The 21,921-nt window shown below is 40.0% G+C and overlaps 1 protein-coding gene across 1 annotated transcript; it reads right to left on the bottom strand.

The window, feature by feature from the left end:
• Positions 1–1,709: 1,709 nt before the first annotated feature.
• On the bottom strand, positions 1,710–17,579 carry ERCC4 (ERCC excision repair 4, endonuclease catalytic subunit). Its single transcript, XM_074552786.1, has 11 exons — positions 17,371–17,579; positions 15,669–15,849; positions 12,813–13,008; positions 11,256–11,463; positions 9,994–10,174; positions 9,510–9,644; positions 8,821–8,931; positions 7,095–7,686; positions 6,297–6,389; positions 5,531–5,643; positions 1,710–4,510 (listed from the first exon to the last, which is right to left on the bottom strand). The coding sequence occupies exons 1-11, from the start codon at positions 17,542–17,544 to the stop codon at positions 3,777–3,779; spliced, it is 2,718 nt and encodes a 905-aa protein (XP_074408887.1). The 5' UTR covers positions 17,545–17,579; the 3' UTR covers positions 1,710–3,776.
• Between the last annotated feature and the right edge of the window lie 4,342 nt (positions 17,580–21,921).

Here is a 21,921-nt window from a genome sequence, read left to right as displayed (position 1 = left end):
CACTGGGAAAACTCCTGGGCTTTGGATCACTTGGGAGACGGGTTTTACGTGCTGAAATTTGAAGATTAACATGTTTCTGTGGACAATAGCACCTTAAACAGGAAGACACACATTTGGTTTTACTCTGACTATTGATTGTGATCAGAACTTAAATGAGAAAGGTTACATCAAAAAAGGCAAGTCAGCTCCAAAGATTTTGTCACATAGCCACTGTGTTTTCCTAAACAAAAACCAATAAAAATAAGAATGGTCTAAGTGTCATTCTGGGAGCTGAGGAGGAAGCTGAGAGTGCAAGAACAAGATTGCACAGCTGACTGAAAATGCCAGCTTGGAAACAATGTCAGCTGTTTAATAATTCCAGGCTCCTGCTCTTTGATGGGAGATGATTAAGGCGAAAGAAAAAAGAAGTAACAATGAGGAACTGAGGACCCTAGAAATGAAAACTATGCTTTAATTTATAGAGGGAAGCTCTCACAGACAGAACTAGGGTAAAATGCAAGCTGAGAAACTGGTACCTATTTAGCCCCGATTAAATATTCCTAGGAAGTCTGCTTTACAGAAGTTGTGGATTAAGGTAATTTTATCATGCTTTAAAAAAAAATGATGCTAAACTTAGCACATACACAGGCCCATTTTGACATATTGCAGCAGCATCTTCTGTTTAGACAAGAAATCACCACAGCAGTGCAGCAGCCCTGGTTACCCTCACTAACTTCAGCAAGAATCCATCTCTCAGCTAAGTCTTGGCCAGCCAAGCTATTTCATGGTTTTCAAGACTTTGACAGACGATATTTCTTCCCTTTAATTTATTGAGGAGAAGCTTTCAAAATACAGATCAAAACTCAAATAAAAAACCAATCAGCCTCTTTGTATTGAAAAGTCTGGGAGATGAGTTCCTAACATTTTGTACTCAAAATAAAAAATGGCCCTGAAACTCATAACATTTGAGTAATTCCTTGCAAAACCTTATCAAGACGTGAATTAAGAAGGTGCAGATACTATTGGTGTGGGTATTTTCAGTGCAAGAAGGTACCTAACAGTTAACAAAATATTAAAGACTTATGAAGCACATAAAAGGGTCCTGGGCTAAATAGATTTGCTAATACAAGCTGCATTTGCTTCTAAAAGGTTGTGTGGTTATTCCAGAAGAACTGTCAGTGATCCAAGCCCAGGAAAGTTGCAGAAAGGAGCAACTTGGCAACTCTATAGCATGTGAACCCCTCACAGAGAGGCTTCACCTACTGAGGGACCTGGGAACATGGAGTCTTGGTTTGGGGACAAGCAAGAAGCTGAGACACTCCCAGACTGAAGGCAGGGGGTGTTTGTGTTTGCTTTTTTAATAAAAAAGCACAAATTTAAAACAGCAGCAATGACAAGATGTACAAATTCCATGACTGCTGGTGGAAGAGAGGGTTTTCATCATTAACCCAGCCCTGTGTGTGACTGCATTCAGGCAGAGCCTTGGGCTCTGTAATTTCAGGTGGTTTCAGGACCTCTCCCCGCTTGGAGCACAGTCTGTACCTCCTGCCCCAGGAGGACACAGCTCTCACTGGCCATCACACCTAATGCAGTGAAATGCCAAAGCACAGGAGCAATAATAACATGCAACAACATGTACTTGTGCTGTTCTAGAGAAGAGGGGCAAATCCTGCATAGAGAAGGAAAAAGGAAAATTCCACACCTATAATCAAAAGGCAATTTCATTAAAATGTTTAGCAAATAATTATTTAATTGCACGATGTAACTTTGATCTAGCACACAACACAAGGCTACAACTTTATCACCCATTACTATCCCTTTATTTTCACCCCATACACATCAATGCAAAAACTCCAAACCTCACTGACAGCTGAGGCAGCATCTGTGAAAAACCCCAAAGCCACAGTTCATGGAGCACCCTAACCCCACTGCACAAGCAATGTTTGTTCTCCAAGGCTGCCCAGCTGCCCTTTTCTCAATCAGGCTCCAAGGCCATGCACTCAGGGCACTTGGATCTTACTCTGATTTCCAGTTCTCTTAGCACCACTTTACAGCATTCTCAACCCTCTGCACATCTGACAACATGAGTTTGAATAAGCAAAAGTCAAAATGGAAAGACTTCTTCTCATATTAAATAAGTTAGAATCTAACAGAAACCCAAAAATCTGGATTGTAAACCACACACTAAAAATAAAAATGTTTTGATATCAATTAAGCCAAATGAAAAACAAGATAATGAACAAATTTTATCCTTATTATGGGTGTATTTAATACTAAAATTTGCATCTGCAGAAAAATGTTCCTTTGGAAATTTATCATAGCTCAACCACAGATTAATGTTAACAATTCATAATTCATACTTAAAATGCACAATAAACATTTTACCTGAAAGTTCACAGTACTGTTTTTACCAAACCTGAACAAAAAAACATTTTCTTCTTTCACAAAGGAGATAATATTGGTCTGTTGTTCCCATTAAAATCATATAAATACATGTGCAAGTCATAGATAAAGGTTTTGTAAATAACAAATGTACATACATTAGCATGGAATAACACTGGACCAACCCTTTTGGCAATGGCAGTTTGTACACAGTTGTATCAAAGTTCAATGTAGAATATATAATTTAACAATGCACATATTCACAAACATTTCCTTCTTTTATGCTACACAAAACACTAAAAGTATTATCTTCTAAGTGACAATGGCTTTACTGAGGTTATTGACAGACAGTTGATTTGGAACATAAAAATACAAGAGCAATAGGACACAAAAGAAGCCAATATTGGAAGAACTTTCAACACTTTTGGAAAGCCTTGCTTAGAAAATGACTGCATTATACAAGAGGAAATATTCTTTGGTATAAAGGAACAGTGCTGATGGTATACCCAGATTTTTCACTTTCAAGTGAAAGAGCTATCAAAACTGAGTAAAAAACAAAGCCTCTTAAAAGTGTAAGTAAGGCACACTCAAAATTAAGTTGCTCTGTGGCACCACAGAATTTCTACGCAGTTAGACCAAAGGTCTAACTTGGTAAGCTAAGCACTTTGAAAGCACTTTGTAAAATCTAGCAGGACAGAGCTGTACCGGCTTTGTAATGGTAAAAAATGTAATTGGTAGTTGGGTAAGCAAGCAAAATGCAGAGCATAGCATACAAATGGATTTTACTGTGACAAAGGCTTATGGTCATGTTCTAAAATTCAGGATTCAGTCCCAGTACAGTCTAAATAAACTCCTGAGCAAAGACCACAATGTGTTTCAAATAGCTTCATCACTGTCAATCAAAAAGTGGCAGTTGCCAGAGAATGAGACATTAAAAATGGCAAAAGCAGTGTTGTATCATGCAGCAGGTCAGCCAGACTAATCAAAACACAGCACATTTTTAGCTTGAACAAGACATCATAACTTTCACAAGAAAACACCTTTATCAGTTAGTCTTAGTACTTAATTCTTATGGCCTTGGTGAAAGTTAGTTAATTCAGTTAGAAATTTATTTCAGTTTTCTAACTGAAATTCCTAATTTCAGTTAGAAATTTAGTTAATTCAGTGATATTATAGAATTGGTTAAAGTGCTTTAAAAAGAATAAAAATAATTCATATTTCTCTATTAAAAATATTTTTTCCTCTTGAAACTTGCCTTTAGTAATAATTAACTCACATATTAAAACTGATGGGATAGCATGAGCAAGAAACAGCTGGTTATCTCAGAGGGGGCATTTATTAAAATATTTCATGTATTTGCCAAAGTACTGTGCCAGCAAAGCTTATCTGTGCTGTGTGTTGAACAATCTCATGAGTCATTTTTTGCTTTTTCCTTTGGCTAGTGCCTCTGCATAGGTCAGGTGAATAAAGTCAAAGAGTTGTGTGGCATTGGCAGCATTACCCAAAATCTTGGCCAGCTCGTCCTTGGACAGCGTCACCAGCTCTGCAATGCTTTTAACGTGGGTCATTAAGGCACGGCAGTTCTTTGCATTAACCCCTGGCATTTTCAGCAGGAAGTCCTGAGGCCCAGGGTTGTACTTGTCTGACTCGGGGAGAATTTCGGAGTCTGCGGTGACGGCCATCGCTGTTTCTGCGTCGGGTTGGGGATGGTTTTGTTTCAACTCTTCAAAGACTTCAGCAGTAGCGTGGGGAGAGGGACACCACAGGATTCGTAACTTTGGGAAGTGCAGTGTGAGAAGGGTCAGTTTAGAAGTAACATCATTGCTGGAAATTTCTGGCTGTAAAGAGCCTCGTGGGATCAAGGAGAAGGGTTTGTTAGGATCAAACTCGATGAGGAGCACTGGCCGCTTGTAGTAGCGGCACATGGCCACGCACTGCGCGTACAGCCGGCCGTTGTTCAGGGAGCCGATCAGATCGCTGATGCTCTTGCGCTCCACGCAGATGTCAGGGGTCAGAATGTAATCCCCAACTTCCAAAGTCACGGGCTCGATGTCGATGCCACGGCGATGGATCAGGGATGGAAGCTCGCTACGGAATTCCCGCATATCCACGATTATGGTTTGCTGGACACCCTTCTGTTCCTGTCCACCTGAAGGGCAAAGTAAACACAGTTATCCCCATACATCCTGCTCTGGTGGTTTTCCTGTGTGCTGCCAAGGCTTCTGCAATGGATGGACTTCTCATCTTAAGTTATACCTCAAATTCAGCAGTACAATAAATACAGACTTCATTTGATTTTTAACTGTTTTACTTGCCTAAACATATACTGTAGTTTATGGAGCATGCTCTGCAGCTTGATAGAACTACCATGCTGCTTGCTGAAAGCTTTGTATAGGTGACAGTGAAATAGATCAAGCTGTAGATGAAAATTATTTAAATGAATCAGAAAAATCTTTAAAAGGCTGCCTGAAAAACAAGATAATGAAGCTGATCCCTTTTATTTCCAGCTCTTTCCCACAGAAATACAGCACTTTATTGTGGGAATTGTGTGTTGCGCTCTACAGATCTGCAGGACACATAGGACTGCAGGACCAAGGCCACAAAAGATGTAATAGCAAAGATTAGAGAGCATGTGGCAAAGGAGAGCAGGATTACAGAAACAACAGTAAAGAAAAACAGGCAGAGGCATAGCATACTGTCAGAGGAAAAGAACAAAAATATGGTTGGAATTGCAACAAAAGAAAAAGGACTACAAAGGAAGTGATCACACCCATAATGTGCAGTTGTTTACCCAGGCAGCATGTTTTGTCAAGATGAAAAGAAATCCCCATCATTTACTAGCTCAAGGACAACACTACCTTTGACCATCAGTAGACTTCAGTTTCTATGTTTTAATTTCTCTTCCTACAAGTAGCACTAGACAGCCTCATAACCAAGAACCTGACTAGGAACAATCCAAATGGTATCCATCTTAATGGTCAAATACTTCATTAACCTGTACTTTCAAAGGAAACCACAGCTCACTGTCACGGGGAAATAATGTTTCTTCAGCATGAAGCCAATGTACAATGTGTCTCTGCCCCAGACAGTTTGAGGGAGATTTAAGGTGCAATAGTTCAGGGATTTTTGGGAAGCTCTGGGCTGCAAGGCTGACCTAGGAGCTGCTCACCTGCTTTGCGTGTGTCAGCAGAGACAGAGGCAGGTCTGGCGTCTCTGAGGAGAGCTAAGTTTGTATCATCTCTTCCTTCTCTTTCTTCAGGAACAACCATGCTGGCCTTCTCTCTAAGGGACCACAAACAAACACACACTAAAAACTGCAAATGCAGGAGTAAAGAAGATTGAAATACCCTTCATCCAGATGTATAATTATATATAGTTTAATACTAAATGCAAGCCCAATCAGAAATGCAATTTTCCGAGTCTTTCTAGGTTTTTCCTTTTACAAAGGAACTAATGACTAGCAATAGCACTGTAACCTGTGAGAAGGCACTGTCAGTAAAAATACTGTCTTATACAGTCTAAGGAAATGTTTTGTTTACCCAACTGACTTAGATTATATGAGCTTTAGAAATTATCTTACAAGAAATGTTACCTGCAAAAACACAATTACACAAATGAACTTCATAGACAATTAGGAAAAAATTCAAGCAATGCTGATTAGCCTTTATGTTAATGTTAAATCCTGCTAAAATTAATGAAAGAAATACCAGGTGCTTTGAAAAGGAAAGTTTTGACTTTTTGGTGATTCTCAATAGGAAAGTAGTCTTTACATCTGACAAAGAATTGAATTAAAAGTTTATTAAAAGCTTTCACACAGTTAAGAACATCACTCTATTTAAAATGTTGGGAATTACATGAATTAATATTGAATTACTTGAATTAGTATTGGGGAATTACATGAAACCCTAACTCTAAGGGCAGTTCAACTGTGTTACCGAATGAGTTTTTCGAAGGCCTCCTTCTCTTTCCTCAGAGCTGTGAGGTAGCGCTGCTCTTCTGTGGAGCCCCCATATATGAGGAAATAAACTCTGTAGGTATAGAAGAGAAAAAAAAAAGAGGTCATAAAACTTTGTATTAAGTTTAAAAAATTCACAACCACTAAATTTAAGGTTAGCAGCAGTAAATGCCTGACAAGTTAGTTAACAGCATATTAAGTTTTCTATATTTTTAATCAGTATGTGACATTTATTCATAAAACTGAGTTTTGCAATTTCCAGGTGTATTAAATACATATACCCAATGTGGTGATCTTTCTGTCAGTTGCTATAACTGCAAATACTAATTTTCTTTACTGTGTTTCCTTTACTTTCTTCTCTGTTACAATTTCTGAATTACTGGTCTTCAGCATGATGAACATCAGGAAATGTGAAAATTAATTAAACCAAAAATGAATCCTTTTCTTTAAAAATCGTATCTTCAGAGATGGTTTAAAATGAGACTACACCACCTGAAAATGATCTACTGCCAGTAAAATCATTGAAGCAGATATCTTGGAATTGTTTCTTTTTTTTAACAGATATGCTTCTGCTGTTAAGGGACTAAATACCTGCTGGAAAGTAAAAATTATCTTTTGGGTACACCAGACATTCTGCTTTTGTTTACACTTAAGGGCTCAACAGGAACTGGAAGGTAGCTAATGAAACTGAACAGCAGCATGTTCTGCATTGACTGCTGACACTGCACTTCCAATTTTTTCTTTTCAGACTAGAATTACCCTGGCCAAGCCAACTTGCCTCAAAGGCTTCCCAGGCCTGCTTGCCTTGTAGATTTCCAGCTGCCGAACAAAAGTGAGCTCTGCATCGTACAGCACAACATATCTGGGTTCTACCTCGTGCAGCACCCGAGTGAGCGCGTAGGGATCCCCACAGCCCTGCAGCGGGTGGATAATTGTCAGTGGGTCCTTGAAAATCCCATAGGAACAATCCGAGGGCAAGCTGAAATCAAAATCTTCAGGAATGGTCTCTTCAGTGTTGCTTTCTTGGCTACCACTTAATTCTTTGTTGTCTTCCACCTCGACCTCTTCTCTCTTTTCCTCCTCAGTTTTCCCTATCATTTGGATTAGAGTCCGGTCTTGCTGCTTCTTCTGTTTATTTTGTTTTGAAGAAGCCGTCAGTTTGGCCTTTTTGGCTTGAGGCCCTGTGTCTGGTTTGGCATTTCCTTTGGACTTCGTGGCTTTTCTGTCCTTAATCCACACTTCTCCAGCTTTCTCGTCCTTCCCGAAGGTTTTGTTATAAAGTCTTGTTAGAAAAGCTTCTGCTCCAGTAATTATATACTCCCTGAGCTGTGCACAGGCTCGGTCATCACTGGCACAAATGAGCACTTGCCCTGCAGTCAAGAAACAATACCATGTTTACAGCCTGTACTGCTGTGCTTCTTACCCAGCTAAAGCACCTCCCGAGCCAATGGCTTGCACTGATCCAAGCCCTGGGCCGGCCAAATGCCTTCACATTCGGCTGCCACAGCTGCTCTGAACTTTGAGAGAATCTAAATTGCATGGCTTTTTGTACCAAATAAAATTAGAGTAGATTAATGGAAGTTCAACATTTCTTTTTCTTACAATATCTAAATTCATAAATTTTCCTTCTGACCACTGGAAATGAGGCAGATACAGTGCGTGTTGACACATACTCGAACAACTACTCATTTTTAAGATGTGGAATAAGAGAGAACTTAATTTAGACCGTTCTAATTTGTCAGCTGTGTTAGAGAATCTACAAAACACATGTTTCACACAGTATTATTGACATTGGTGAATAACAATTCCCTGCAAGCTGACTCAGATAAACTCCTACAACACTGGGAGAGAGAGCCAGTTCTTACCCAGAGTCAGAACACTGTGGGTGGGAGAAAAGAGCACTTTTTTACCCTTACTATTTCCTAAAATAAAACTTGCTGAATTTTAAGGGAATGAAAAGCCCTAAATTAGGAAAGGCAGCAAAGCAGTTAGACTCTCTTCCCTGCCTCCTAATTTCTACCTCATTTATATGCAAACCATGCAAAACAAATTTTCAGGTGCATGAGAAGAATGTGCAAGTTAGAAAGGGTGTAAGACAGAACCCCTATTTTTGTTCTGAACCCAAACTTCAGAAATGAGTGAATGGCACCTTAATCATTATAAATCTCCATATCTCTTTTATTTGGCTTGGAACTAAGGTATCAGTACACTTCTGAAATGTAACCTAAAATGTTTTTTCAGAATAATGCAGGTTCTTTCCTAAAAAGTATTGCATTGTAGGAACAGCATTTCTCTTTTAGAGCAAGACCTAATAAAAGTTTAATTTTACATAGTTTATGTACATAATGTACAGAAATTCCTCATCTTGAGGCCACAAATTACTAAATTTAAACCTGCTCTTTGATAAAACTACAGAAAAGGGTTAGTTCCTTCTCTCCAAGGTCAAGTAGAAGTATAAACCAGCAGGATTAATGGAAAACTTGCAGGGTTTCGTATTCTCTCACCTGGACCGCCAAGGTTGTCACTGTTCTTATTCTCATTTTCAATCTCTTTCAGTACTTCTCTCAAAGCTTCCCATTTTGGGTTACTTTCTAGAACCAATTCCCTTTTCAGTTCTGAAACAAAGTAAGATTGAACATAGCAGCTCTTGCAGGCAAAATATCCTTCAGACTTTAAAGCAGTGGTTAGATGTCATTAGTGTGATTGTTGTTGGCACATATGATATTCAACAGCCCACATATGCAACTTGTTATGCTAATGAGGTGGAGAACACTCTGAAATTTAAAAATGGAGATAAATGCTTTTGTGAAGCAAAACACTGAAGTATTCACTCATTCTTCAATTCTGAAACTCCTGAATATATTTTTTTAATAAAAGTAACCACAGCCTCCTACTCTTTCACATAAGATAATAAAGATGAAGCTAAACATCAATGTAATGCAGGCACAATTTCACAAAAGCTCAGTGATCAGCTGAGCAAGCTGAGGAGAATCCCTACGTCGTGACTCTTTTACGTTGTTGATCATATGCTTTTGGAACTAAGATTATATCTCAATTTATCCCAGCTAACAGACTGAGATCCTGAGCTGTGGAAGTTCAAGCAGGGAACCAGAGTACACGTAATAAGATGCGAAGCACTTGGAATCGTGTGACACTCTTAAACTTAAAATTAGAAATTAGGAATGATCAGTACCATTTTCCTTCTTTACATCACGTTTTTCAGAGCCTGAGCCTTTGCCTTTCTGATTCAGTTTCTCATCTGCAATGCGATAAACTCGAGCGCGAGCATTCACAAACATTGAAGTACTGGAGTCAAGGAACAGCCAGCCTGGGGAGGAAATGAGAAGGAAGCAGTAGAATTTTGACATCTGCAATGTGTATGAGTTCCAACCCTCTGCAATAAAAGCCCCAGATCTTCAGCTGGAATACCTGCCCTACCTGCTTGCTGTGTAATCACCAGCTTAATAAATGACAAAAATGTGATGCAAATCTCACTCTGTTAAGTAACAGCAGTTAAGTGGGAAGATGAAAGAATTATCTGTCAATAAAAACCTACGTCCTTATGGCTGGTTGTGTAAAAACTAATTAGGTACCTTCATATGTTTGGGAATGATAATTAAAAAACATCAACATTGCACCGTTTCATGCATTAACTTGTATGGTTATTCCATGTTTACCTGAATTCTCACCAAAAGCTTTTTCACTTGCTTTCAGTGACTCCAGGAGATTAAGGAAAGTGACACAATCATACTGGGTTAGATACAGTAGCAAAGTACGTAGGATCTTCAGATCCTGCACCAAAGACTTTGTCTTAGCTCCGAGCTGATGCCAGAGAGGATCTAAATAGTGGCGGATTGTCTGGAAATGAAAATTGGAAAGTTTGGAGGGTCAAACATACAGTATTGCACTATAGCTTCTAACAAGCTGAGAATGCACTTTAACTTTACAGGCTCTGGTTTTCCAAAGTTATTACAGATACCAAAATAAATATGTATTGGTGAGATGTTTGCTAAAATATGGTAACTTATATCAAAACAAAGTTAACATAATATAGATGTCTTTATGAAACACATTTCAGCAATTAGCAGACATATACCATTTAATGCTTTCAGTAAATTTTTTCCTCACCATCTAATAATAAAATAGTGAAATAATAAAAAAATACCCTTGTTTTACTGATACTGGCCTGTTGTATTTAGTATCTAGTGTCCTTTACTTAGGTACAGAAAAAACCATTATAATGTCATTTAGTTTCCAAAATCAAGATAGGTACCATGAAGATGTGCAACTTATAGATCCCAAGAAAGAACCTTCAAATATTTAAAGTTTAGAAGGCCTTCCATCCAGACTGAATCACACTTAACCAATAACTGTGTTACACTATGACAGTTGATTTCACCCTAACAAAAGCATATGTGTGTCAAACATTGCAGATCTGTCAAAAATAACAGTGAACCCAAAGTTATTGACATACATAATGATTAAAAATACAGCAGATGCATGCATGTGCATATTGTCTAGTACACACAGTGCTTCTCCTACTAGAGAAAAAAAAACACAAGCAAGAAATTCAGAAGGAAAAAGGGAGTATGTGTATGGCAATTACTGATACTTATCTCCAAAGTGTTCTGAGCTGAAGTTGCAGCTATCTTTTTAATAACAGCAGCAACAATCATTATTATAACCACGAACTGGGATGTTCTTACTCTTGGGACTTCGGAAATGAAGGAAGAACAGTAACACCAATCCATCAAAAACCCTACTGGCAACTGTCACATCACCATTCCATCCCCTTGTCCCAGTAATAAACATGTCATGGGAGAACACTCAGCTGCTGCTGGTTATTTATTTTGCAAATAACATTTCTGTCTGCATGGCAGGCACGTTGGAGATTCTATAGCCCGTTACTTAGACACTAGAGAACAATCAAAATTGTTACCTTGTCAAAAGGTTTAGCAATAGCATTCTCTAAAGATAGATCTTCTACTTCAAGAGCTGGGTTGTAACGTTTCAGTTCCTTCAGACATGCATTCAGAATGTCCAGGATTGCAGTCTGGATGGCAAGCATAGCAGGGGTCATGGCCACGTGGATTTCCACCACTTCAGGTTTATGCTTCTCTAAAAACGAGTGCACTGCTATGTGAAATCTAAGAGAAAAACAGCTTCTTAACATTTACATGGATAGTTTTATTTGACTTAGAATTACTCAAAAGTTTGTACAAACTACAATTACAATTATTTAAAATGTAAACAACTAAGTTAATTCCAAAATCAGTTTCTACTGATGTGAAGACTGCAATCTTATGAACAGCCTTGGAAAACCATCTGTTCCACAATTATGAGTGTAGTCATTCTAGTCATGTGAGCCTACAGTGCTGGTGAATGACCCATGGAAAATTACTGCACTGGATTCTGCATCATCATCACACATAACAAATATTAAAACAAACCTAAAAACTCATATAAGGGTGAAACTGGAAGGGGTTCATAAATTCTGTGAAATCACACAGCTGCACCAGCAGATTTTATGATGCTCCAGCTTGCAATGCCAACCTGCAGGTCCTTGTTGGAAGCCTGTCCTTGGAGCCACTCCAGCTGCACAGATCCACTGAGGCCACCAGACTGTTCCTGGCAGGAGGAGGCTCAGAGAGCCCCATGGCTGCTGACCTCTGCAACTCCACATTTCCCTTACTGCAGCCTGCAGCCCCAGGCCTTTTCATGGAAGTCAAGGAAGGAAATCTAGAGAGCTTCAACTCAACTTTTCCTACCCCAGCTATGTCCACTTCTACTTCCCTGGGATACTGCAAGACTGTTAAGGAATTTACAATGCAGAGGAGCCATTCATTAAGAAGGAGTGAAACACATTCCAGCCTGGACTAACAGAACAAATGGGCAGAGCCCCTGCCCAGGGCAAAAGCACTGACTGGGTCATCAGTGTTCAGCTCCATTTGTGGATCTTCCTGGAAGACTCAGTGCATGCTACATTTTGGCAATTCATTTTTTAACAGTCATCAAGAAATGTTCTTCATACACAGCGTAGGTGTGTAAGAAGATTGAAATAATCTGAGATGCAGAAAGAGATGCATGGAGTTTCATAACAGCTGGAAACAAACACGTCCATGAACAGCAGAACTGAGAGACTGTTTTCCTGTCATTTCATGGCTTAAGTACTCTTGTTTAGTAAGGGAAGTTTTTTTTTAAACTGTTAAGAATGTCAGTTTTTGCTGCAATTTCTGCTGACTAACAGGAGAGCACTGCCATAAAGATTAATTCCTTTAATACAGTCAATTGGAGTCTATTTTCAAAAATACTCTCAGAAATTCAGCATCTTTAAGACTATTTGTGTAAAAAACTGAAAAGGTTTTGTTTGGGAATAGAGGAGGCAACACAGATTAGCAGTGTGACTGCACACACCTCATTTTCTTAGAAACCCACTGTAACATCCTTCATCTTTCCTTTCAGATTAACTGTCCAGTGAAGTAAAGAAGTGCCTCACCTTGGCCACAGATAAAGCTTCCCAACAAAAAGATTCTTCATCACTCTTTCCACTTGACAAAAGCCAGTGTTAAATGCAACTGCATTATCTGTAAAAGCTTTAATGAAGCCTTGCTTGTTCTTCTGGCGATAAAGTCGCAAGATGAACGCTTCCTGACAGGACTCAATGATTCTGTGTGCTTTGTACACCAAAATGCCTGGCAAGAGAAAAAAATAATCAATTAAAAAAAAATATAGAAAGGTCCAAGTTGTACGGATTTTTCCTCACAACTGTCTTATTCTTCTACTGTTATTTAAATACAGGAATTAAGTCTTCTAAAATGAACAAATTTTCTGGGGTTGAAACAAGTGACTTCTCAGTTTCAGTACCATGGAATTGCCAAATAACAGAACTGGGTTAATAATGCATCTTTAACAGGAAAAAAAAAAGCTTGTGAATGAGTGGCAGGACTTACTAGCTAGGAAAATTCTCTACTCCTGAGGCATAACTTGAACTTGAGTCTTTTAAAAGCAGGAAAAGCAGATGCACGACATAACACATTGTTACAACAAAGCAAGTTTGATGTGTTCGAGGCTGTGATAGTTGAATTCTTTTGTTTAGAGAAATTCTGGAATTACAGACTTGTCAAGTAACTTTAATTGGTAACAGTTCAAGTGTTTACATAATCAAAGAACTTCTGAAAACATTTATTTTGCTTTACTTTCCCATATTCACACTCAAGGACAGCAAGTATCAAATATATGAGTACACCACCAGTTTTCTTCATGGCTATAGGTGCAGTAGGAATAAAAGACTTATCAAGCACATTTCAATAAAGAGAAATAAAACAAGAGTTTAATTTAATTACGTGTTTGAGGCAAACATTTCCGGAGTTCACAGTTCACTCAGCCAAGACCTGCTAAACTAAGGCTTGTTTTTCCTCATGCTAATCATGTTAAACAGCACACTGCATTATTTTCTCTCTCCCCCTACTGAATTCAGGCCTATGTGGTATCTGTTCCAGGGGAATCATAAATGCCTTTTTAAAGTGGAAGCAAAGGACATCAAACACCACAGGTTTTACCTTGTGCCTACATAAGCTAATAAACTTACAGAGCATTTCATTTCTGCAACAAGTCTCCTCAACTCAGCACACAGCCATTGGTTTTAATATGCCTTTGCTTGCTAAATGGAAAAGCATCCAGAAAATAGACTTCCATATAACTGCTCACCATTCATAATTAAGTCCTGAAATAATCCACTACAAGGTATTTTTCTATCTAGAATTTGATAAATCTGTCCTATGAAGCAAGTTTTTCAGTATATAATAATGATCATCTCTGAACATTGTCCAAATGTTTCAAGATGTGACCCCAGATGGACACGACAGGAAAGACAGAATTTCTAACAGGTCAGTAAGACTGTGTTTATTGTAATATCCTCCTGCTTTTAGCCAACATACATCTGCTTATGCAGGGAGTTCACACCTGCTCTGTAAGCCTTGGTAGAAACAACTTGCCACTTTTTACTACAGCAACTTGCATCAGTTTCACTGTGCTGTCAGGTACATCCTTTCTACTCAGCTAAACCCACCAGGAATAATTCTGCTTCACTGCAGTGATCTTTTCTTATCTTCTTTAGCTGGATTTACGAGTTCATCAGATGTTAATTCACAATGATTTAACAAACGACATTTTTAACACCTAGAAAGGCTTTTGCTGTTATTTCCTCATGAAACACTACTACAAGATTGTGCTGTACCATCTCACACACAGACAAGGCACACAGACCCAGGTGTTGGGAGGCTGGGAATGAAGGCACCACTCGATTGCAGTTGCTCTCACACCGACCTCTGGTGGCAATGCAAAACCTGTCACAGCTCTGTGGTACTAAAGGACAGCACCAGTTTTAAAACTTTACAGTATTTCTTCTTTTCATCTTTTTTTTTTCTTCTTCTTTTTTTAATAGGGTAGAGAGGACAGAGTCAAGAGAAATAGAAAAATTACCACAGGTTGCCCATAAAATCTATTCACTTCTTTTGAACTTAGAAATCTGGTGTTCTTTGACTCCAGCATAAGTGTTCAAAATGTTTTACAGTAGAACTTGCTGTAGCTTGACTAAAAGGAAGGAGGTACAGCTTCTGAAGCAGAAAATCACATTCTTCTAAGCATATAGTATTCAGCTATGTTTAATCATTAAGATGTTAACACTTAGAAAACAGTAAAATATTCTTAAATCCCTGGCTCTCTTTTTCCAGCTCTCCAGGCTGTAACAGGGTTTCCAGGAACATAAAAACAAGAGTGGCTGGGGGAGAAGGGGAACAGAACATGAGAAGAGAAGGGTAACTCACATCTTCCATGTATAGTTTCTATATAACTACAAAAAAAGGTTGCAAGCTATTCTCCAAATCCTTACAATTACAGTAACAGCATTACTTCAAAATACTGGTATTTGCATAGCATCCAAGGCTGTCAACACAAAGGTATTTTTTTATGAGAAGTCATCAGGAGTAATTTGTTAATGCAAAAATACAGGTAGTGTGCATGGCTCATAAAGCATGACATCTAAAATCTGTTTTAATGATAGGCCAGTGTCCAATAGACCCCAGGACACTATTCATCAAGTGCAATCAATTATTCCTCTTTGAAAGCCTTTTTAAAGTGTATGATTAAATAAATCAAATGAGTTGAGAGGGAAAAAAAAGGAACAAAAGAACTACATATTTGCTTCTTTCACCTCAGTCTTGGTGGGGGAAAAAAAAAAGGAATAACTTCGACCTCAATACCTGTTAGCAGAATTCTTCATATAGAATTTTTTTTTTAAGCTTTGTGTATTTTCAAACAGAACACTCTTACCTTTATTTCATTAAGCTCTTACCAGTAATGAGATTGGCAGGGATTCTGTCAGTAAGGAAATCTACCACAAGGATCCGACTGGTTGCAAAGATGACTCCTCCTTGTGTATAAAATTCATATCGAGTATTATTTGCAATTTCATTGGTAACACGTCGAGGGAGATGAACAACTCCATCTGACCTCAGCTGATCAATAAAATACTCCTAAACAAACACAATAAAAACACAAGACATTATTGTGGTATCCAGAGAAAGGGATCCATAAAGCACCTTTGTTTCACTCTGGTAATTTAAATACTCTGGTAATTTTGAGGAGCTGTCAAAAAGAAGACATGACAGTATAACATACTAGAATAAGTCAGAATAATTATGATTTTTTTCTTCTTTGACATACTTTCTTCAGTTTCAAACTCATCTAGGTGATTTAAAAAAAAAATCTACATAGTCAATAGTAACTGGACAATACTTACATAAAAATGAGCAACTGACACTTCAAGGAGCTTACATTTTCTTATATTTCAATATCTCATTTTCAGAGAAAATGCAATTTTAATACTGCCTTAAGAACAAAGAATTGGGAAGAGATCATCTTTTAGTGCCATCACCTATAGTCATGACTACAGCAGGCAGATCATATACACCAAGCTCAATCTTATAAACTATAGCTGTGATCTTTATTCACCTATGGTTGCTATAAAAGGTCCTCTAAGATCTCCCCTTCTTGATGCCCTTCCTGATGTTCCAGAGGAAAAAGAGCAGCTTTTTTGTGTACAATTAGGGACTAAACCCATCAAGTCTGACAAGCATAGTTCATCCCTTTCTCCTTACTGGTTACTTAAGTTATGTACTTGTTTTAGGTCATTAGTGTTACTAGGACTTCATTGTGCTGCAGGAATAGAAATCCAACTGCTGCAATCCTGAATGTGCGTGGTTTGACAGCTTCCCCAGGACCTGGGGGTGGACAACAAGCTGTCCCTGAGCCAGCAGTGCCTTGTGGCCAAGAAGTCCTGGAAGATTCTGCGGTATATCAGGAAGAACATTGCCAGCAGGTCAGGGAGGTGACCCTGCCCCTCTGCTCAGTGGCGTGCTGGGTCCAGCTCTGGGCACCTCAGGACAAAAGGGACACGGAGCTGCGGGAGCAGAGGGTGACAAAGAGAATGAGGGGACTGGAGCCTCTCTTTTGTGAGGAAAGGCTGAAGGAGCTGGGGCCGTTCAGCCTCCAGAGGAGATGGCTCAGAGGAGACCTCAGCAGTGCCTGTCAGTGTGAGCGGGGAGGGCTCAGAGCAGGGAGCGGGCTCTGCTCCCTGGCCCAGCAATGGCCCAGCAGGAACGGGCAGGAACTGATGCCCGGGCAGTTCCACCTGAGCACCAGGAAGAACTTCTTCCCTGAGAGTGCCCGAGCCCTGGGACAGATCGTCCAGATAGGCTGGGGAGTCTCTCTCGCTGCAGATATTCCAGACCCATCTGGACACAATCCTGTGCTGTGTGCTCTGGAACGACCCTGCCTGAGCAGGGAAGCGGCACCAGATGAGCACTGTGCTCCCGACCAGCCTGACCCGTTCCGTGGTTCTGTGCCGGGGTCGGTGCACAGCGCCCGGCCCGCGCCCGCGCTGCTCTCACCGGAGCCCGCACACCCTCCCGCCAGCCCGGGGAGCCGCCGGCCATCCCCGGGCCGCGCCCGCCGCGCCGGGAGGGGAAGGGGTGGGCGCTGGCAGCTGCCCTCACCTCCTCGGCGGGGCTGGTGTTGAGCACGAGCACCAGGCTGGCGGGCTCGCAGTAGAGGCGCAGGAAGCGCAGCAGCAGGCGGTCGATGCCGAGCCCGCGGGCGCACACGACGAGCCCGTCGCGGTGGAAGAGCTCCAGGAAGATCTGGCTCTCGTGCTCCAGCAGCGCCGCCATCGCGGCACCGCTCCCGCGCACGCGCGTGCGCGCGCTCACTGACAGCGCCTCCTGCCGGGCCCGCGCGCGGTCCTCCAGGACGGGCGGGTTCCCACCGCGCGCGGGGGTCCTGAGGCGCGCGGGCAGGGGCGTCCCTCAGGGAAGTGTCCGTCCCCTCACGGATCCCACAGCGGGCGGGGACGGGACCCCACACACAGAGGGCTCCCATAGATGATCCTCCGCTTCTCCCCGTGCGGAGAGTGTGTGCCGAGTGGAAATGCGAGGTAGCCGGTCCTCTCCAATCATTTTGTGTTTGGGTTAGATACGAGGAAAAGGTTTTTCATCCATAGAGTGGGCACTGAACAGGCCCCTCAGGGCAGTGGGCACGGCCCCAAGGCTGACAGTGCTTCAGGAGCATTTGGACACCGCTCTCAGGCACAGGGCGAGATTGTTGGAGTGTCCTGTGCAGGGCCATGATCGATGGTTCTTGTGGGTCCTTCCTACTCAGAATATTCTGTGATTCCATTATTCTTTACTGGGTTCTTTTAAGCACCAAACCCAAACTCTCCATCGCCCTCCTCTCACAAGGCATCGGCCCCTCGCCGTTTCCGTGGTGCCCGCCCCGGTCAGTGCAGTTTGTGTGCAGAGGGTGAAGGCGCTCAGAGCTGCTTTCAGAAACAGCTGAAATGCGGGGCACTCCTCACACTTCCCCTGCCATTCACCGAGCATCATGGAATGACAGAGGGGTTTGGGGTGGAAAGGATCCTCACATCTCCCAGTTCCACGCCCTGCCGTGGCACGGACACCCCTCAGAGCTCCCGGGGTGGCCCCGGCTCGGCTGGGTCGCGATCCCGCCCTGGAAGGGGAAGGAGAAGCTGCCGGCTTTGTGTGCAGGGCTCGGGGGGCTCCTTCCGTCCCGGGAACCTGCGCTAAATGCTCCCATCACTCCTATTTACTCCAGTTATGTCTGTCAATAATCCCTGCTTTGGGTAAAATGCCGTTATCAGGCGTTGAGCCAACGGTCAAATATATTCAAATAAACACTTTCAGTTCTTTGTTTCACGCTGTCACCTGTGGGCAGCTGCAGTGGGGGTTCCTTTGGGTTTCTGTGTTTTTCTAATGAGGGAAAATAAAGCACATGCTGCCAATGTGTTCCTTTACTGCACACCGGTTCCAGTCAGCACAGTTAATGAAAGAACACTTTGTAAAGCATTATTTGTAAATTTTCCACACAGTCAGAATTATGCTAAAGAACATTTTAAATTAATGCAGGAAAAATGCAGATTATTTACAATGTATGTCTTTCTATTTTAAAATGCAGTACAGGTCCTCAGAGCAAAGTAGAAAACAAGTCTTTAAAAACACGCAAAAATTAATAATATATAGGGACTGGTCTTGATTTTTCTCATGCACGTTTCATGTTTATGAAATTTTATGCTGATACCTAAACAATTTCTTCTTTGCAAGTTAGATCACATTGCTAACTGTGTGGCAAATACCATACTGTGATTCTCATTTTTATCTGGCTGCCAATAAGCTCTCTGATGTTTGCATTTAAAACTTATTTCAGACCATAAAAATGTCAGAAAATCAGTTTTGGGTTTTTTTTGGACAACTTTTCATTTTTGTGGACTGTAGGTTATTTAATTGAACAAAACAAAGACACAGTAACACAATTATTACATTCACATTTATTGCTGGTTTTGAATACTATATGGGAAACTGAAGCCCAATAAAGTTACTTCTTTGAGGAATTTCAGTATTCAGAATTGTCCATATAATTCAGGATTCAGCCATTTCCTTGCCCTACAGGAAGTAGACAGAATTTTTCCTATTGATCCAGATAAAATATTTCAGGCATCCCTGTATTACAATTTTAATTTTACTCAATATATTTTTATATTTTTTTACTTGGGCTAAATGTTGTATCAATGTAAAGCTGTTGTGAGATGTCCTTCTCGTGGGTACATATTTGTTAGCCAGCAGAGGGCTGTCATTTCTTACCTTTGGAGACCAGAATTTAGGCCTAAATCTTGCAATTTATTTTTGTGCAGTTTTTCTTTGCAAAACACTAGATTAATATTGAAAAAAATAATAAACACACAAGAAATAATTGACTAGGAACAAGATAAATAAAATTTGTCTAAGAAACAGCTATTTAATTTTAAATTTGGGAATAATAGGTTGGGAGAATGTTATTCAGGGGAGTGCATGAACACATTTGTATATCCAACAATCAAGGTTTGTTTTTCATTTTAAACATGTTTTTAATGTGACTTTCAGAGTTTCATTCCATATAAAATAGTAAGCACACACAAATTATAAGTTACTTTCAAACTGATGTGAGATGATCAGTGCAGCCCATTATCAGCATCCCAAGGAAGACATTTACTTGTGTATTTTAAAAATGCATGAACAGAACTATTTATTTTATCATATCAACAGTAAATGCAAGTCAGGTTAATTGCCTGCTAGTGCAATAGAACAAATCCCTGCAGAGGGGATCAGGGTTTGGCTCACTCCTTGTTATTTGGAGCAGCAATGTTCGTTAGTCTTTATGATACACTTTTGACAACTAATTTGTTTTTAAATTTTAATGTTTACAAGTTATTTCTCATTACTGTGAAAGAGGAAAATGCTAAAATCATGACTAAGTGATTAATCTGCTCACTTGGGTAATGACAACAGTCTTGTCTGAAAACTGTAACAGATCTTTTGTGCCATAATTATAAACTTTTATTACTGGTCATGTAAAGAGCTGAAGAGGACTCCCCGTGAGAAGAAAAACAACATTTAAATAACTCATATAAAAAACATGGTGAGATTGCCAACTCTGGATTTTTTGTGTCTATGGTTTGCTTTGTTGTTTGGATTTAGAAATATTAGTATTTGTCTTTTGTTTAGATATACATTGGAAATTGAAAAAAATTATGGTTTATAATCTGGAAATTGATTAGGACCTGCCACATTTATTTCATATTCTTAGAATAGGTAGTTTTGAGGGGGACACTTTCTGTGATCTGTAACTGGCTGAAATGGATTTTTCTCCAGCAGTCTACATACAGAACATTCTTTATAAGTTAAAAAATATTACCCCTATAAAAGAAAACCTAATTATTCTTTTTCAATGAGGCTATTGTAAAAATGAAATGTGACATGGTTTGGCTGGGTAAAGAATGAGCTGCAATAAAAGAGCTGATATTTGGGCTCTGGTCTGATGGATAGGGAGCATTAGTGAGGGAAAGGTGAGTTCTCATCGTGCCCTGGCTCTGCCAGACCAGGACACCCTGGAATTACCAACCCCCTTTTCCCTTAGGTGTGATTGCCATGCAAGTCACAGCAAGTGCCTCCAGTGTCATTGAAGTAAACTCTGAATTAGACTTAAGCAGCTGTCAGTGTTTTCCACAGGATGATTTTTTCTCCACAATACAAAGCTAAGTTTAAAACTTCAAAGATACATACATATAGTTTGTACTTCAGTATCCTCAATTTTGACTTTCCCCCCCCTCTTTCTGCATCTTATATAAATAATAGATGTGGTGACTGTGTAGACTATCCTACTTAATAATTTCTAGATGCAAACGTCATGAAATGCAAAGAGGTTTCTTTATTGTAGCAATATCTAGAAATATCAGATAGAGGAAATGTTTTAATGCATTCCATGTGTTCAAGTCTCTCACACATTTCTGAGGCCCATGGGCACTCAATGATGTTTAGGTGCTCATTTAATAGAAGAAATTTTACAAATAACCTACTTTGTTATTAACAAACGTTGATGGTGCAGTGAGGAACATCTGCACCATTGTGGCCAGTGTAGAGTTGTTGTGTGGTAGTGGCAATGCAAATCTGCTTTTTTCAATTTGAGTTGAAGATTTTGTGTTTTCCGATCCTAAATGAAAAAAAAATATTGATGACAATATAATGTTATGAATGTTATTAGAAGTGTCAATTTTCCTGCCAGTTTTAATACATTAGTTTGGTAACTCTGGTGATATCCCAGTGGTAGATTTTAGAGAAGCCAAATGAATGTCCTTGCCATATTGGTGTTACATTGCTTTATGTTTTATGAACAAAAGGGGGTTTTATTTAACTAATTTTTAGAACCAAACATTGTTTTGGCTTGTGAACAAGTGTTTAAGTGTTTGTGTGTAGCTGATTGTGTAACTTGCTGTATATTTTGGTCACTCTTTTTTCTGAAAGCCCAGGGTGTGATTTGGTGGTTGGATAAATGCACCTTTGTGAGTGACAGCAGCTCTCCTGGGAAGGCTGTGACCACATGGCAGGGTGGATGCAAGGTTCACATCCTGCCTGCCCACATTGATGTAAAAAAATGTTGGTGGTTTAGTGCTGAAACAAATGGCATTAGGGGAGAAATAGTTCTTGTTTGCCTTCTGATTA

The sequence above is a fragment of the Zonotrichia albicollis genome, chromosome 16 (genome assembly GCF_047830755.1).
Source record: "Zonotrichia albicollis isolate bZonAlb1 chromosome 16, bZonAlb1.hap1, whole genome shotgun sequence".
NCBI lineage: Eukaryota > Metazoa > Chordata > Aves > Passeriformes > Passerellidae > Zonotrichia > Zonotrichia albicollis.
Note: the sequence above shows the minus strand (reverse complement) of the source record. Positions and strands in the feature narration are given on the sequence as shown.